Raw genomic sequence first — 18,667 nt, forward strand, 5'->3', positions numbered from 1 at the left:
TTTTAATCACACTGATGACACGTTTCCTTTAACTGGGTGCCATATATCCAAAAATCTGTTTAAAAAGTGGTGCAAATTAGCATAGTTTGGCCCATCATTCTTTTTTTAAGAATGGTCAATGAGGGGACTGATATAGAAGAAAGAGACGGGGCCTAAGAAGTAGGGATCAACAGATTATCGGAAGTACTGATCTTATCAGCTGATATTCAGGATTTTGCCCATTATCGGTATCGGCATCTAACCTTTCCAATATACCGATAATGAGTATAAAGCGAATACTAGTGAGCACTTCCATTATGGAAGCGCGCACTAGTATGCATCGGGTGTCGGGAAGAAGCGCAGCAAGCCCTTCCGATACTCACCCTCCCTGGTCTTCTTTGATGGGGCCCCCGCTGCACCGTCCTGACCCCGTACAGCATCGGGACGTAGTGAGCGCAGTATGACCTGGCGGTGCACGCTGTCAGGTGACAGTGCAGCACGGGCTAGAGAAGAGAGGGGAGCGAGACGCCGGACCCGGAGATGAAGAGAAGCCGTGGCGCAGGAGAAGTGAGGAGTTTTTTTTATTATCTGAGGACTGATAGAGATTAATAAAAGGTCTGATAGGGGTTAATAAAAGGTCTGAGCTGAGGTCTGATAGGGGTTAATAAAGTCAGTGAGGAGGGCGGGGGATGGTGTGAGAATTTGCATTTGGCACTAGTATATTATAAATTGACTAGCAACTAGGGGTTTTATTCATTTACATTTATAATATACTAGTGCCAAATGCAAATGTCCACCACCTCAGTGACTACCAACTAATATAATATATATTATGAGATATAAAATATCGGTATAAATGATTGGCTATCGGCCTGAAAGTTCAGATTATCGGTATCGGCTCTAAAGAATCAATATCAGTCGATCCCTACTAAGAAGCGCCATTTTGCGTCAAGATTGCAACACAATTCTGGCATAAAAATCTGTCTCAAAGGAAGTCAACCGATTGTACAGTTGGTATAGAGTCAGAGAAAAGCGTCTCCCTGCACCACATGTGTCCCCCAGACCGAGCCCCTGTGATAAATCTGGGCTACAGTGTCCACTAGGTCCCATTCCTTATGATCATGTTGTACGTCTACGTATCGTCGCTTAGGCATTCAGCTCTAATGTTGACAACCACTCTAATTTCCATGAAGTCGTCGCAGCCTACCCCTGACAATAACATGATGGAATAGCAATATAATCTTGTTAAAAGCTCTAAAAAAACAACACAGGAAATGGAACAGAAAAGGGAAATGAGAGCCTAGTTGTGTCATTTGCTTTATAATTTCATTTTCTTCACTTTATCCGACATAGCGCTCTGCTACTGATGCATGTGCGATTTGATTGCATTACCCTGATATATGGGTGCACCTTCTGTGAAATGTGACAGAATTTGGACTGAGGGTATGGTTTTGTAAAGAAAAGAAATAGTCAAAAACAGTAAAAAAACAAAATAAAAAACACAACATGATCAGTATAGTACTAAGACACACCTCCCTGTCAATCCAGCATGTAATGAAGCGGTTTTTGGCTTTTTTGCAGTTTTTAGCTAAATGTGATGAGGCTGAACTGGGTTCTTCTATTCACTCTTAAAGAGCATTTTTCAATAGTAACACGTTTTTTTTGTTTAGTTTTTACTGTTAAGATTTCTGCCGCTTCAACGAGCATAAACACAACAACAAATGAATGAGCTGTGTACAGGCATGGGAAATGTGCACTGAAGCCGCTCACATCAGCTCAGTCTCTGAGAATAGATCATGTACGGGCTTAAAGGACACTTCCCCAATATTCTTCTATTACTGGCATAGCCTGTAGTCAGCTGACACAAGAGACCTGGAGTAACAATCGAAATTCCCCATTGTCTGCCTAAATAAGCTGCTCACTCCATGTTAGGGCACTTTCATTTGGGCAATTGCATTATATATTTTTCTCATAGGTCGACCAAAGATGAACTTGTGTGTTAGGCCTCATATGCACACGACAGTTGTTTTTCTCGGCCTCCGTTCCGTTTTTTTTGTGTGGATAGGATGGGGACCCATTTATTTCAATGGGTCAGCAAAAAAATGCTAATAGTTAATCCATTTGTGTTCCGCGTCTGTTGTCCGCGTTTCCCTTCAGCCCAAAAAATAGTGCATGTCCTACATTTTTTTACATTTGCGGACAAGGATAGGCATTTATTACAAGGGATCTGTGGAAAAAAACAACGGGTGTCGCATCAGTTTTTTTGGGCAGGCGCACAATTTGCGGACGCAAAAAACAACTGTCGTGTGCATAAGGCCTTATGCCTATATAATCGGGTAGTTTCACTGCTGTAACAGGTATGGGCGGTATGAGGAATGAAGTTTCTCTTTAAAGGGGTTTTCCAGAAACTAAGATTTTTTTTATCAAGTGTCCGCTGCCTGCCCCCTGAAACCAAAAATTCCTACTTACCTGCTCCCGCCGCTCCAATCCTCTGCGCTGCATGGGCATGATCAAATTCACAGCTTCAGCGGTGAGGTCATCACGAGCAGCAGGTCCCCACTGAAGCCAGTAATTGGTTGACCATGCCCATAGCCAACCGGATGTAAACAGTGCTGGGACTGGAAGGTGGAGACAGCGGGGGGGGGGGGGGGGGGGGGGGGGGTAAGTATGAACATATATACCTATGGGTACTTTCACACTAGCGGTTTTCTTTTCCAGCATCGTGTTCCGTCACAGGGGCTCTATACTGGAAAGAGCTGATCAGTTTTATCCCCATGCATTCAGAATGGAGAGAAATCCGTTCAGGATGCATCAGGAGGTCTTCAGTTCAGTCTTTTTGACTTTTCAGAACGGAGATAGTACCGCAGCTCTGCGGTTTTTATCTCCGGCCAAAAAAACTGAACACTTGCCTGAATGCCAGATCCGGGATTTTTTTCCATAGAAATGTATTAGTGCTGGATCCGGCATTAAAAATACTGGAATGCTGGATCCATCCTTCCGGTCTGCGCATGCTCAGACCGAAAAAAATAAATGCCGGAAAGACTGATCCGGCATTTCAATGCATTTGTAAGACGGATCAGGATCCTGATCAGTCTTACAAATGCTATCAGTTGGCATACGTTTTGACGGATCCGGCAGGCAGTTTCGGCGACGGAACTGCCTGCCGGATTACTCTGCCGCAAGTACCCTTACAGAAACATTGCTGCTGTTGCCCCTCTAACCAATCACTGTGCAGACTGAATTATTCTGAGGCAGTTTAGGAAATAAAAACTGAGCACCGATTGGTTGCTATGGACAACAAGGACAGCAGTTTCATTAGCCCACCATTAGGCCAGCACAGCATTAGTACCGCTCCTAAGGCTCTTCTGAAATGGGTCAAGGGCTCCACTCACTGTTAATCCCAAGATCACTGAACCACAACAAACCCCATAATAAAAAACATTCAGCAGAACCAGAACAACGTTTTGTCTTCCTTTGTAAAGAAAAGACATAGTAAAGAAGTGAACAGAGCCTAAAAGTCTACTAAAATACAGGTGCAAAAATGGCAACAAACCGTATGAAGTCCATGCAATTCTAGATCTATAAAAAAAAAGAAACAACTAAAAACGTCAACTCCTTCTCAAAGTGAAAAGAACTCAGCTTAGAGAGGACCTGTCACCTCGAAGACATTTATATTTTAGTAAAGAATTGTATTCTACATGAAATGACAATGCTGGAGCATTTATTCTTATGCTGTGCTGTTCCTCTATTATTCCTAAGTGAAGTTTAAGTACAAATGGCTTGTGTCCCTGCAGTGTGACACTAACCAACCAGTGCAGCTGCAGGCACATACACCTAACTTGTAACAACCAGTTATTCATAAACTTTTAGCAGGTATAAGAAAGGAACGGCACGACAAAGTCATAAGAAAAGATGCCCCAGAATTTTTACATGGGGAATCCAAGTAGTTACTAAAACAGACAAGTCAGGAGAGGTGACAGGTCCACTTTAATGAGTTTTTGGAGTGTAGAGATAGGTACGGAGATGAGGGCTGGAGAACAAGCAGTCAGACCACTCCTCTGATGGATTTCACAGTGAAGGCGACAGAGCAGCCTGCACTATATATGAATAGATGTAGTCTGCAGAAGGCAAATGGTGGAAGAATCGTAAAAAAGACCTAACAGAAAATGTTTTTCTTTAGCTCAAGAGAAGTACAATGCAATAATAAAAAGGCATTCAAAGATGTCCATAGCTGTTAAAAAACAGGTGATGGGTTCTCTTTAAGAGGCATGGTTCCTTGGCTTCCAGCTGTGCAGCAGCTAGGTCTCCAGAGGTTCCAGACATACCTGCAAAAGACTTAACCCTGGGAAACATGTTTACTAGCTTCTGCCGAGGGGCCTGAAGCCGTGAAACGTCCATCCCTATGGGGAGGACATCAGTTATGTGCCACAAATGAGCTCGCTCTGAGGCCTCCAAGGATAAAGCCATCTAAAACCTTTCTAGTTGACGACCCACTATGCCACGCCACTGCCACCAGTAGCACGGAGCAGAATTAGAAAGCAAGAGCAGTGCAATACTTGTCATTAGGAGTAGATGCCGGAAAGAAGCATGGCTTCAACACCAAATTTTCTAAGCAGGAGCTAGAGTTGGTGTTGTTCATCAGCATAAGCTAGCAACAGGCAGGCATCTTAGTTGTAGGAGACAGCACGTGCCAAGCTCCAAATCCTGGTTCTCAGGAATGGATCTCCCTTATTTATATATGAGAACCAATCCCAGGTGCCAGAAAAAACGGGCGTTTAAGCATTGCAACCAATCAGATTTCATCTTCTACTTGTTTTGTGCAGATTATGAAATTTAGGAGGTGACCTGAAAGACTGCTACGGGCAAGTCCTCTAATTTTCCTCCGCTGTAGTTTCCGAAGGCAATTATTTATGGTCCGACTTTTGCAAGCACACATACATTTTCCATAGGACATAACTCATAGCTTGTCACCATTAGGTATTCTCAATTTACTTCAAGTAACTCTGATATAAGTGTGTATAGAACGTGCCTATATTCTTACCCAGCCGCACTCTGCTGTACACAATTTCGGCAAACACTCTTCATGGGGAATTTTACGTAATAAATGACTCATCTGTTACATGATCCACATTCACTCAATATCTCATTGACAATAATGGCCAATTACTTCATGCTACTTTTAGCAGGCACACAGATCTGTCTAGGAGCCACAATCAGACAGTAGGATCGCCATCTCTAGCACTGAACACAAGAATGAACCGCTCACCTGTTTGATCAGCATGTACGTTTTACACATGATCGCTTCGATACTGGCCAGATCATATGTGGTGACTTTTTGCCCCTGCTGCCAAACACGATACGCCTCAAGGAGCAAGTTTTTGCTGCTCTCAGTGTCATCTAACAGCTTCCGCTTGCGACTGACTCGGTGTGGAGTATCCTCCATGTGTTGAGGTGTGTGCTGTCCCGGGCCTCTGCTACCCGCAGGAAGATGATGCTTAGAGCTTATACTCAGGTCTTCTAGTGATAATTCTGGACCTTCGAGTCCCTTATCCTTGATGATCCTAGCTGAATCCTTGCGATGCTGGTCCAAGCGTTTATCTGGGTGGCATGAGTGTCCATCATGGTCCATTGGTTCTGAAGACTGAGGCTTTCCAGTCTCTTTCACAATCCTGATTTCGCCAGTTTCCATTGTCTGAGAAGCAGAACCCTGTACTGTCTCTTTTCTCCCATTCTCAGACGGTCCTGAAGCTACCCCTTCACCTAAAACCAAGTTCTTTCTGGGTGCTACATCTTTCCTGTCCTCTGATGCAGGCCGGCCGGTGACGTCTGTTGTCATAGAAGCTGCTAAGAACGGGCTGGGGTCCGTACTTTTAGGATCCTGGTGAAAGACACTTAGCAATTAAACTACATATAACCATGTCATAAATTCTACATACATTATGATATGTGAAGTCTGAAATACAAACATTTTACATATAGTATATATATATATATATATATATATATATATATATATATATATATATATAAAAATACACCTCAAAAGACTCATTCTCCTTTTATTTAAATTACGACCAAAAATGCAACATCATTTATCATTGATCTGCTCTTGAAATTAGTAAGGTCCATAGCCCTGTGCTTAGAAAAAATAGGCTATGGTCAGTCAGTGAACTTCTGACGTGGATCTGCAGTTTGTCGTGGTGAGGACTGAAACGTGGATTAACTCTGCGGCTACCCACTGCTGCTTTCAAGTGAATTTCGCATGAAAACTGGACATTTTCTTTAAAGGGGTTTTCTGCTAAAGACATTGGTGGCATAGAGTATGGCTAAGATATGCCATCAAGTCCATTCAGTAGAAGTCTTATCGCTGTGACCCAATTGACCACAAGAATGAAGTCAAAACAGCGTAAGGAATGTGCTGTGCCTCTTCATCTTTTATTGGATCCTCTTGTATCCATCCTGGCATCTACATGGATGGCCAAAACCCGCAAGCCTAGTGATATGCCACCAACAGCTTAGATTCTGCAGGAGCACATGAAATGTATGGCTAATAGCCCCAGCAATAACAGATGAACAAGCAGGGTTTTTAGAAGCTGGACCTGGACGGCCTCATTTTCAGATGTGATATCATGGTGAGACAAAGGATCTTTCAGAAACAGAGTTTCTCCCCAATATTCTTATAAATAATGATTTCAAGATTATACTGGTAATTTATCTTTCAGTCCACACACAAGCAATTGTAAGAAGGTGAATAATTCATTCAAATTGAGATGGCAATTATATAGCCGCACATGAGATAGCACTAGTCTCAGTGGTTCCATCGCCCCGAGTGGTTCTAACTGCCCCGAGTAAAGGTGCTGCCAATTACCCAATTAACGAGCAAACGCTCTTTCATTGGATGAAAGCATTGTTGAGGCAGTGACCTAAATCATTGTTTTTGGGCAGCAGATTGTCCTGTCTAAACAACGATCTGCTTCCCAGAAGCAATGATTCAATATGGGGATGAGCGATCACAGTAGCGATCCCTAGTGCCCATCCAGGGGAGATGACTGCTGCATGAAAATGTAGCTCTAACCTCCTGTGGCGAGCAGGCAATTATCGGAAACAAACTGTTCGTTTCTGATAGTTGCCTTATTGGTTGGCTCAAATAAAAGAGCCTTAAAGGGGTTTTGTCACTTCAGCAAATACTATTCATCATGAAGACAAAGTTAATACAAGCCATTTACTAATGTATTGCGATTATCCATATTGCTTCCTTTGCTGGCTAGACTCATTTTTCCATCACATTATACACTGCTTGTTTCCATGGTTACGACCACCCTGCAATCCAACAGCGGTGGTCATGCTTGCACACTATAGGAACCAGCGCCAGGACCATGGGAGCGCACATAGGCTGGTGCTTTTTTCTATAGTGTGCAAACATGGCCACCACTGATGGATGGCAGGGTGGTCGTAGCCATGGAAACAAGCAGTGTATAATGAGATGGAAAAAATGAGTCTAGCCAGCAAAGGAAGCAATATGGCTAATAACAATACATTAGTATATGGCTTGTATTAACTTTTTCTACATGATAAATGCCACTTACTGAAGTGAAACAACCCCTTTAACAAATATTGTAAGCAGAGGTCGACTCCAGATCCTGAACCAAAGGATGGACAGAAAAAAACAAAACAAAACAAAAAAAAAATTGATTTAAGTTGCACTTTTTGTTTACTTACCCCAGACAAGTCACTCAGCATGTCCTCTAATACTTTTACGGTAAGAATGAAAGCTCGCTGTGCCAGAACCTGCCGGTCCACATCCCGCAAATACTTCCTGCAAACAAAGGAGCAGGTATGCTGATAGCAAGAATATACTATACTGTAAAAAAAATTGAAATTATGGGGCACATTTATTAATACCGGCGTTTTAGCCGCCGCTCGTAATAAGCCCTATACCTGACGGTGGATCCCCCGGAGTTATGAAGAGACGCCGGCTTCTATAAAACCTCAGTGTATCCACCTCCGCCTCTAAATGTAAGATCGCTTCCTAGCTGTCTTACATTTAGACCATTTTCTACTAAAACAGGCATAGAAAATGGTAAATGAGACAGGCCTCTCCCTATGGTAAGTAGATTCTAGTTCATTTCTCACTGGCCTACGGGAAAATCAAACCGACATCCTGACGGGCTGCAGTGTATAACTCCTCTGCTTTTGCTTACATTATTTGGCTTTAATATCTTTATTCTTTAGTTAAAATGTATGTGTGCTCCCATATTCTAACTTTTGCCTGACACTGAACTGAACGTAAATCATAAAAGCAATTTGTAAACCTCTGTAAAGCTGGTAACACACTTCAGACAGATGTTGGCTGAACAATGCTTTCAACTCCCCCATACACATGCATGCTTGGCTGTATGTTCATGTGTTTTTAATGGGGAAAGGGGAGTTAGTGCTGCCAGGCACTTCTGGCAGTAGCTTATCTCTCTGAGAACAAATGGATGGACACCCTGAAATTCAACATGCCAGATCCTTCTTTTGCCCAACATCTTCTGCAGAGGGAGGATCAGGGCACTACCATACACATTCGATGATCTGGCAGTCATTCAAAAATCTGCTTGCCCAGTAGCTTTTGATGAATGCGTATGGCCACCCTAAGGCTAATTTCAGAAGCATGAAGGCATGATTTCCCGTTATGGACACGGCTCCAGTGACATCAGTGCACGGCATTATAATGATGTGGAGGTCAGGCAGAGACACACAGCATTATAAATCATTATAACGCTGTGCGCTCAAGTCACAGCAGCAGTGTCCATAATGGGAAACCACCCTTCCACAAAGTGAGTTTCCCCAAAGTGGACACGCTCGTCTGAAATTAGCCTAAAAGTACCTCTTGCTTATGTACAGAAGTCACACACTGACAGAAACGATGAGGGGAACGAAGGGGCAAGGAAGTGTGTGTACTGTATATACTCGTGTAGGTGGCCAACTAGCAGGCCACATGCAGTTCTCTATAACCTTCAAAATAGCTGACAATGGTTGCAATTACCAGCCCTCCATTAAAAAGGAAGAGCAGATCTGGATTATTATTTTGGTGGGGAAGCAATGTAACCTAACCTTTTGGCATAGTCCAGGGATGGCCAACCTGCGTCTCCCAGCATGCTCAGACTGCCTACGGCTATCAGCCTGCAGCAGGGCATGGTGGGATTTGTAGTTTTACAACAGTTGGAGAGCCGCATGTTGGCCATGCCTGGCATGGTCTTTCAATGCAACGGATCAGCAGACTACATCTGCCTTCTGCCAGTTACAGCAAATATCATGGCGGCTGCTATTTAACTTGAGGGTTACTGTAAATTATCCAATGATAGACACTGGAGAGTTCAACTAGGTCAATGCCTATGTCACCCAAATACAGTTAGCTGTATAACAAGCACATGGGCAGATTTACAATACTGTCTAAAAGGAACACTGCATTAGATCGCAGCGGCTGATGCTGGGTGATAATTCTGTTGTAGCTTTATACTGTCTAGTCTGTTTACACTGCCTGATAAGCTGGTTTAGTTTTACTCCAAAAATGTGACAAAACGTTGGCGCACGGAGATGCATTTAAACCCCACCCCATTTACTGCTAAGCCTTTCCCATTAAGCCATGCTCTTGTGAGACAAGGCAATAAAAGATTATAAAATTGTCTGAAACATTTGATACATGCAGTGCAAAGTATGCATGCTGTTTTTCTGGTGCAAACTGCATCTGCATGTCCTCAGGCTCCCAGAAGCTGCAGGTGCTTCACTATGAGAAGAAAGAAAATCCCGAGACCCAGCTGAAGTAGTAGCACTTAATACCTCCACCTACAGGGGGGAAGTTTAGGAAAGAAGAGATACTGTATTGGTTCAATCACAGCTGGAAATCCAGGCAGACACTGCACTCTGAGAACATTGGGTTAACGGGAACATTTCCTGACCCTTTAAAAGGGTTTCAGCAAACATTTCTGTAAGCTCAATATTTCAGGGGCATGTTTTCAAAATGATTCTACTGTTGTACCCTATACGTACATGACTACCAGGGCAGTGGTCTGGGTTCCCCTGCACCCTGCTTGACTATTTAAACTGCTACAGTATACGGGGGAGCAGGACACGGAATAAATGACCATGTGGTGTGCAGAGTTTAAGGATCTGGATTCAAACTGATGAGTGTGCGAGTCCGAATGTCAAATAGCAGGGTGAATGTGTTAGACTGATACTTACTTCCCCTGATCGGGGGTCCTCTGTAGCATACAAGAGATCTTCAGCAGAGTGTTGGAGTCTTTAAGTTGAGCTAAAACGTTCAGAAGTAGAACAATGGAACGGTTCATATGAGAAGCAAAGCTGCCAGGGCGATCTATCTCATCCACCGGTATCCGCCAGATTCCCTGAAAGCCAGTCAAGTTCAAACAGTTAGAAAAGAGTATAATAATAAAAAAATATAAATAAAAATTATATATATATATATATATATATATATATATATATATATATATAAATAAAAATAAAGAATCCCGCTGCACCTCCAATAAAGTGACGTGCTTTATTCACCAAATAGGCACAACGTTTCGGTTCACTCCATTTTTTTGTTGTTGTATGTACGGGTGGTAGGACCGCCGCCTTAACTGCTGGCACTGCGACTTTACCTAGGTTTGGTGGTGCCGCCCAGGAGCTTTAATTTTATATATCTATATATATATAATATTATTTCTGTCTTGATGTTAAGAGTCAGAGCTTACAAGCAATTCCCATGTGACGGCAGACTGGCATCTTCAGAATATCCAATGCCCAGGAGACAAATGAGAAGCACAGTTCGTGCTGTGTGCATGTACACAGGTAAACCCTTTCAGTGCTGGAGGATCCGTTGTACTATACTATATCTTTCTGTGATACCAGAAGGCATTTGGCGTCCAGAGGTATTTTCAACGACTCCTACTCTCCACCATCTACACCGAGCCCCAAATATAACGCATTATCTAGCTGGCTCTCCTAATCGTTTGTGGGTTAGTTAGATTGTGTCTAATTAGTAAGCCACCCAAACATCTTGATCGAGCTGGCGTGGGAGGCAGGGGGGTGGGAGGAGGGAGACAGTGGGGGGATAAAAGACTAGCGTTTACTTCTAATTCTCACTCTATATTTATGCGGCACCAGATGCAAGGGTGCTACGTCTAATCCACAAACTAGGAATCTGAGGGCCGAACGGCAAAGTCTGTGGAAGTATAGTAAAGCACATCCCAAAGGCATAGCTATTTGCTGAAATGTTTTATTTTGGTGAAAGGACCATAAAAACCTAGCCTAGAAAGATCTGTTCTGTTACTGCAGGACTCCTAAGACTGGCCAAATGCTCTCTGGACTGAATCCTTTCTCCCCCCATACACATGCATGATCAGGTCGGCCAAGCGTGCGTGTATTCTGAACAAGGATGTCATCAGAGCTGGCTTGTAAGGACGTATCCCAGGAACGTCAATCAAGCCAGCAGAGAGATGGCCAGTGTGACCACCCTACGCACGGTCCTTTTTCTACATTAAGCTGCATTGACCTGAATATACAAGGACATCATGGTCATGGTGGTGGTTGCGGGCCTAAATCCACCTGAGAGGTTCTACTGCTCTTTCCATTTTCATGTGGCATTTATGTTGTAGTACCTATAACCCGCTTTCCATCACTGCATTGATAGGAAGAGCCTAATGGCGCCATACAGAGACAGCAGTGAGTAAATAGTGTTACCTGTAGGTCCACGGTCATCTCCAGCGATGCAAGGCTGAGGAGATGATGAGTTCTGCATGGATTCCTGTATTATATAATGCTGTTACCAGCAGACACCGTGACGAGGCAGGAATGAACACATTCCTTGTGCACTTGTTTTACCAGCATTAGGGAACTTACACTATGTTGCTTTAGGGTGCAGCTTTGTTCTCCAAGGGTAGGTTCACACGGAGGATCATCTGCCACGTATGCCAGGGCAGAAACTGCTGCGCTGTGGTTTCTGCCGTGGGTTTTCATGCTGACCCGCTCTAGGTTTTGTTCTACTGAATGGAGCTAAACGGCAAGCAGGCTCCTGCTGCAGCTTTGTGAGGGGTCCGTCCCCATGCCAAGAATGGAACTGTACACTTGTCGTGGTCTGGAAAAACGTGCGACAAAAACCCACGGCCAACTGCAGCGCAGTCTCCCATTGAAAAATAATGTGAGGTGGTTACAGCACAGTTATGTTACAATTTTTGTCACTGAATCCACGCTGAAACCCCAACCCCAAATCCTCTGTCTGAACCTACCCGAAATGTCATATCAAAGGGAGAAAAACAGAACTGGATCGCACAATGCTATGCTTAGATCTAATTAAACTCGCTTCTCAGCGCCATATTGAAGTGTACAGCCCCCCATACTACATGCTGTACAAGAGGCATTTGTGTACATTTTGATCAAAAGACATAAGCCCACTCACCACGTCAAGGTTTCCTTTAAGAGTGGGACCTACTCTGACAAATAGGCGCAGCACAGTGTGGTGACAAAGTGGCACTGCCCGAGTAGGCGGCAGGATCCAGAAGAACTACCCTAAATGTCATCTAGGTATCTAACTTACCCATCTATATAGCCTACAGGATGACCATGGCGTCTAGTGCCTTCCATCTGTTGCTAGCGAGAAATTTCTACATTCCAGGTGATATCTGTTGCATGCATTTCCAACTGGATAAAAATTCCTTTCCACCGTCCAAAAATTGACAGGTCTGGAAACAATCACTTCCACTCAATCCTCTAATCCCATAGTTGATCCCAGCGGGTTCATAACCTCATCTGAACACACTGCCCACATGACCACATAAATGCTGAGGGAAATACGTGAGAAATCCGTGCACGAGAACACAGCTCGCTGGCAACAGCACAGCGCTCGGCTACCTGCAAAATGTTACGCTCAGAATTCATATGCTTGGCGAGCAGTGGGGGAGGAAGAGATGGCCAGGTTTCGGAAGAGGTTTGGCTTTTGCCTGCTCTCAGACTTGAAAGGCATCGGTTCCAGACTTTAGGGAGCTGAGAGAGTCCAATGCTGCTGAATAATTCATTCTTTTCCTGTGTCTGCACCCGCAGAGAAAACCAAACAGCAAACACAGGAACCCAGCCAGCCCTGCTACTAAGGGAGGGGAAGGGAGAGAGATAAACAGTTACAGCGAGAAGACATAAACTAGAGGATCACGCAAGAGAAAGGAGCAGTAGGAAGTGCGGAGAACACGAGGCAAAGCAAAAACAACAAAACAAAAAGGGAATGATCAATGTCTGCAGCAACAAAAGGAAAAGTCCCCCTTGCTGATCCCTGCAGCACTGATTACTCCTCCAAGCTTCACTTCCTGCCTTTACAAGGGTGAAGGCTGAGCCTGTCACAGTTACAGCGAGAAGACATGAAAACTAGAGGATCACGCAAGGAAAAGGAGCAGTAGAAAGTGAGGAGAACATGAGACAAAGCAAAAACAATGGGAATGATAAATGTCTGCAGCAACAAAAGGAAAAGTCCCCCTTGCTGATCCCTGCAGCACTGATTACTCCTCCAAGCCTCACTTCCTGCCTTTACAAGGGGCTGAGCCTGTCACTACACAACTTTGCAAAGTCTAAGAGCTATTTATAGAGCGGGGGGGGGGGGGACCTCTCCTGTTCATTCAGCCAAAACAGGACGCACCCAGACATACATGCATACCCACAGGTGCCACAGGTATAATCACCGATACCACTGTGAACCTGCCCCATGGTGCATCTGAACTTTCAGCGGGGTGCACCGTGGAGGGATGTCTTGCAAACAGAAATCTATAGAAATGATCCATATGCAAAAGATGCAGCCATATGCAAGGGCTGACCCACTTACTGATCTACCTTGGGTGGATGTGTCATATTCCACACAGGCTATAACGCCAGGCAGCAATATCTGTAATGAAGGGGGAAGGAAGGAGCAGTAACTCACCATCACAGTACAGAAAGGCCCCTCCAGTCGCACATCCCTGACAATGACTTCAGGCTACTCCAGAGTGGGGTGCAGCTCAGGCCTGGCACAGCCTAGGAAGCAGCACCAGGGGCTGACAGGCTGTCTGGATCTTGCCGAGTCTTCTGCTTCACACCCACGCACTCCCCTCTTCCCTCCTGACCCTGCACTAGTCCAGCTTGTTAGTGTGTGTGGATCTGTGTGTATGTGAGCTTCCTTAGCACCACCCAGAGCCTGGAGCAACCAATAACACGCAGGCCGTGTATCCTCCCACATGAACACCCACGCACACTGCCACAGAGCTAATGCACCTAGCAAGCTGTGTACATACATACAGTGTATACAAACAAGGCTCCCTATATGCTGCACCGCCAGCACTACATATGTGCCCCTGGCATGCTGGGCGCACAACTCACTGACTCTGCAGAAAACATGCGGCGACTAGGATTTGGAAACTATGGGGTAATATACATATAGTATAGGCAAACACTAACGCCCCCTTTACACTATGAAGATCAATCACATGTATATCATGATGGATACAACCTCCTCCCGGGTAAGGCATAAAACGCAGCTACCATCAATGACTTAATATTACAGCACCATTGCTTTCCTGTTATCTGGGAGCAAACCATTGTGGGAACTGCTGACAGTGTAATGTATTGGGGCGCGGGAAGCTCCTGGCGGCTTTGTTTTAATGGAGACCTAGACCCTAAGATCACTGGCCGAATATCCTCCAATTTATCAGATTATTAATTGGTGTTACGCCCATGCACGCAACCATATTTTTGGTCCGCATGCAGACCCATTTATATCAATGAGGCTTCAAAAGCCGTTTGCGGATCGCCAAAACACATACGGTTGTATGCGTGAGGTCTAAATGTGGATTACTGGACTGTTAACAATCCACACTATGTTTTTACAATGCAGTTTTTGTTGTTTTTTAGACCCCAACAAGATCACGATGTGCAAACCCAGAGACTGCATTGTGTTACTGACCTCATACAGCCAGCACGCCCACTTATGGCAGCTTACGGACGTGCAATTTCCTGGCAAAATCACATGGGCATTGGCTTCTGTGGGTAGGTGGAGCCTAGCCAAGTGCTTTTAGCCATAGTGCGTGATCCTACTATAACATGATCCTACACGCAGCGAAGGTAAAACTCAATTAACCCACACTTGTGGTCCCGCTGTGCCCCATAGGGCTGGTTACTGCAGTGCTGCCCCCATTCACTTGAACAGTGGGAGTGCTCGGTTTCAGGCAAAACATTCTTGCACATAGTAAGCCAACAGGACACAAGCAAGTTGTATTGTGAGTAAGAGTATTGTGAATGGATAGCATCCGGACTGAATCTTGACTAGAGATGAGCGAATTTCCGCTTATGAAATTCGTTCACACTTCGTTTGGTGGTAAAAGGTGAATTGCGTTATGGATTCCGTTACCACGGACCATAACGCAATTCTATGACGGAATGCTTTTAGAGGCATTCCGTCATAATAGAAGTCTATGGGCTGCATAACGGATCCGTCCCATTTCAGTTATGCATTCAGTCATAGAATTGAGTTATGGTCCGTGGTAACCTTTTACCACCAAACGAAGTGTGAACGAATTTCTAAATATGAAATTCGCTCATCTCTAATCCTGGGGGGTTGAATGCAGCAGAAAAGCTGCGGTATTGCGGATTTGAAATCTGCAGCATATCGATTTATACTGCTAATTTCATTCCAATGCAAAGAATGAAACTGCGTCTAATCTGCTCAGGATCACGGCGATAAATCTGGCGCATTTTTAGACTGTTTGCATTTGGACAGTATTAGTAGATCTGACCTAGTCTTCTCTGATGATGCTGTAATGATAAATCTATCAGTTTACCAATACTGGATGCGGACATTGTGCTACATTTTTGTCACCACAATCTATAGCAAATAAAAACAGGATGTAGATCAGAAAGCAAAAGCAAAATGCACGAAACCTGAAGCCCCCTCCACAAGAAATACACATCATATATACCGCAGTTGTCTGTACCATCACCTAAACACTGTATAACAGCATGCACATACTCCAATGCAGTACTGACGGCAACATGGAGAAAGACTTTCCAGGCGGCCATCATGTCCAGACTACAACAACATGCATTCTGCTTCAAGTCGCTCTTAACTGGAGCTGAACCTCTGCTCTTTGATAAAGTTACACATTTATGAATAGTGAGCTACTAAATGCCAGGCACAAGTACCAGGCTACTCTCTGGATGCCCACCTGCCTTATTATCTGCGATTCCATTAAATCTCCACGAGTAATGTGTCTAGCTAATGGAAGCAGACGATAAAGGGTCTACAGTTTGGTATCTGCATAACAGGGATTCCCAACCTACGGCCCTCCAGATGTTGCAAAACTACAACTCCCGGCATGCCTGGACAGCCTACAGCTATCAGCTTATAGCAGGGAATGCTGAGAGTTATAGTTTTACAACAGCTCGAGCGCTGCAGGTTGGGCATCCCTGCTTTATAAGGTCATTGTATCACACTTAGGACTCTTTCATATGAGCGGATGCCATGCGGGCATTCCGCTGCATGAAAGAGTGCCAAGCCCCGCACTGGACGGCAGAGACACGGAGCATTAACATGATTGATAATGCTCCATGCCTCTCTATGACCTTTTTACTACAAAATCACAGTGACAACTTTATCTCTCTGTGATTTTGTAGTAAAAAGATCACATGGAGGCACGGAGCATTATCAATCATGTTACTGCTCCGTGCCTCCTCTGTCCTGAGCGGGGCTTGGCACTCTTTCACACAGCGGATTACCCACACAGCATCCGCTCGTGTGAAACAGCCCTTAAAGTTGGCCATATATATTAAAGGGAGGTCTGTCACCCACTTGACACTTTTTAAACTGATTGTAAAGCTGTGTGGGACACAAGTACATAACACTGATGTTACCTTTGTTTCATTTGTGAGAGTCCAAATCGCCCAAAATCTAGTTTTAGAAATATGCAAATGAGCCATCGCAAGTGCCCAGGGGCGGCTCATCTGCTGCAAGTGCCCAGTCTTCCCTTGGCCTTACTCGCGCCCAACTCCTCCCCTGTGTATCCTCCGGCCAGCCCTGTATGCTTGTGACATCATTCTTTTTCCGCAGCCGAAATCCGCAGCCTGAGGGCATCACCTTCAGACCTTGAGGTTACTTAACTGGCGCAGTGTACTGCGCAGGCGCCTGATTTCGGCTGCAGAAAAAGAATGATGTCACAAGTAAGGCCGGGGGAAGACTGGGCACTTGCAGCAAATGAGTCGCCCCTGGGCACTTGCGATAGCTCATTTGCATATCTTTAAAACTTTAAAAAATGTTGGCAATTTGGAGATTCACAAATGAAACACAGGTAACATGTCAAGTAGGTGACTGACTGCCTTTAAGTCAAGTCTAGTAAGTCAACCAACCATCTAATCTGTATGGCGGCCTCCTGATTTTCCCCACGATGGCAGATGTTGGGTGAGGTAAGGATCAGGAATTTGGTTTACAACTGTTTGATTATTTTCTGTTTGGGCAGATAAGTCACTGTCAGAGGTCTTCCAGCAGGTTTCTCCCCTTTCCCATTCACCACATATGCATGGCCGCATGTATTAGCGTGCATAAGTATGAGAGGATCGGGAGAGATAGCTCAACAGCTCCTTCAGCTGACAGTTATCTCACAAAAAATAAAAATAAACCTCAAATTCCAAATGAACGTATTCAGATACAAAAATACCTACTACAGTTTTCAGCAAATAAAGTAGAAATACAGAGTTCCTACCAGTACACAACACTGTTGAAACCTCAATTCCTGCATAAGATAGTGAAAATAACCGCAACATGACCACCAGGGTCTAGGAAGACCTGCAACCATTAGCACAATCTGCCAGTCAGAACTTACCCAAATCAAGTTAAAGAAGTACTACTGTTTCAAGAACTAAAAGACTCTAAAGAGCACTCAAAACCCTTTAGGGCTGCTGAAAGATTCAAGAATCCGCATGTCTGTAGCTTTGCTTTAGAACAGGCATGTCCAAACTGCGGCCCTCCAGCTGTTGCAAAACTACAACTCCCAGCATGCCCTAATAGCTGTAAGCTATCCAGAATGACGTTTGCAACAGCTGGAGGGCCGCAGTTTGGACATGCCTGCTTTAGAATATTGTGTAGATACATAGCAAATCCTGTGGCCCTCCAATTGGTGCACGGCTACAATTGCTAGCAGCTTCTAGGATGTCTACAGATCAAAGGTGTAGATGCTATGGGGGAGATTTATCAAACTAGTCTAAAGTAGAACAGGCTTGGTTGCCCATAGGAATAGTGTTGATCGAGCACCAAAGTGCTCGGGTGCTCTGGCTTAGGCCTCTTTCACACTTGCGTTGTCCGGATCCGGCGTGTACTCCACTTGCTGGAATTACACGCCGGATCCGGAAAAACGCAAGTGTACTGAAAGCATTTGAAGACAGATCCGTCTTTAAAATGCTTTCAGTGTTACTATGGCAGCCAGGACGCTATTAAAGTCCTGGTTGCCATAGTAGGAGCGGGGAGCGGGGAAGCGGTATACTTACCATCCGTGCGGCTCCCGGGGCGCTCCAGAATGACGTCAGAGCGCCCCATGTGCATGGATGACGTGCCATGCGATCCCCCATGTGCATGGATGACGTGCCATGCGATCACGTCATCCATGTGCGTGGGGCGCCCTGACGTCACTCTGGAGCGCCCCGG

The 18,667-nt window shown here is 44.7% G+C and overlaps 1 protein-coding gene across 7 annotated transcripts in view; it reads right to left on the reverse strand.

Moving 5' to 3' along the window:
* The window catches only part of CABIN1 (calcineurin binding protein 1), a 162,349-nt gene that overhangs the window by 32,450 nt on the left and 111,232 nt on the right, over positions 1 to 18,667 (reverse strand). For all 7 annotated transcript variants that reach the window (XM_044275522.1, XM_044275526.1, XM_044275523.1 and 4 more), the window contains exons 30-32: positions 10,204 to 10,367; positions 7,699 to 7,795; positions 5,246 to 5,857 (exon numbers count right to left, since the gene is read on the reverse strand). In XM_044275522.1, coding sequence (XP_044131457.1) covers positions 5,246 to 5,857; positions 7,699 to 7,795; positions 10,204 to 10,367 — 873 coding nt within the window. The remainder of the gene's footprint in view (positions 1 to 5,245; positions 5,858 to 7,698; positions 7,796 to 10,203; positions 10,368 to 18,667) is intronic.

The sequence above is a fragment of the Bufo gargarizans genome, chromosome 1 (assembly GCF_014858855.1).
Source record: "Bufo gargarizans isolate SCDJY-AF-19 chromosome 1, ASM1485885v1, whole genome shotgun sequence".
In the NCBI taxonomy this organism is placed as follows: Eukaryota; Metazoa; Chordata; class Amphibia; order Anura; family Bufonidae; genus Bufo; species Bufo gargarizans.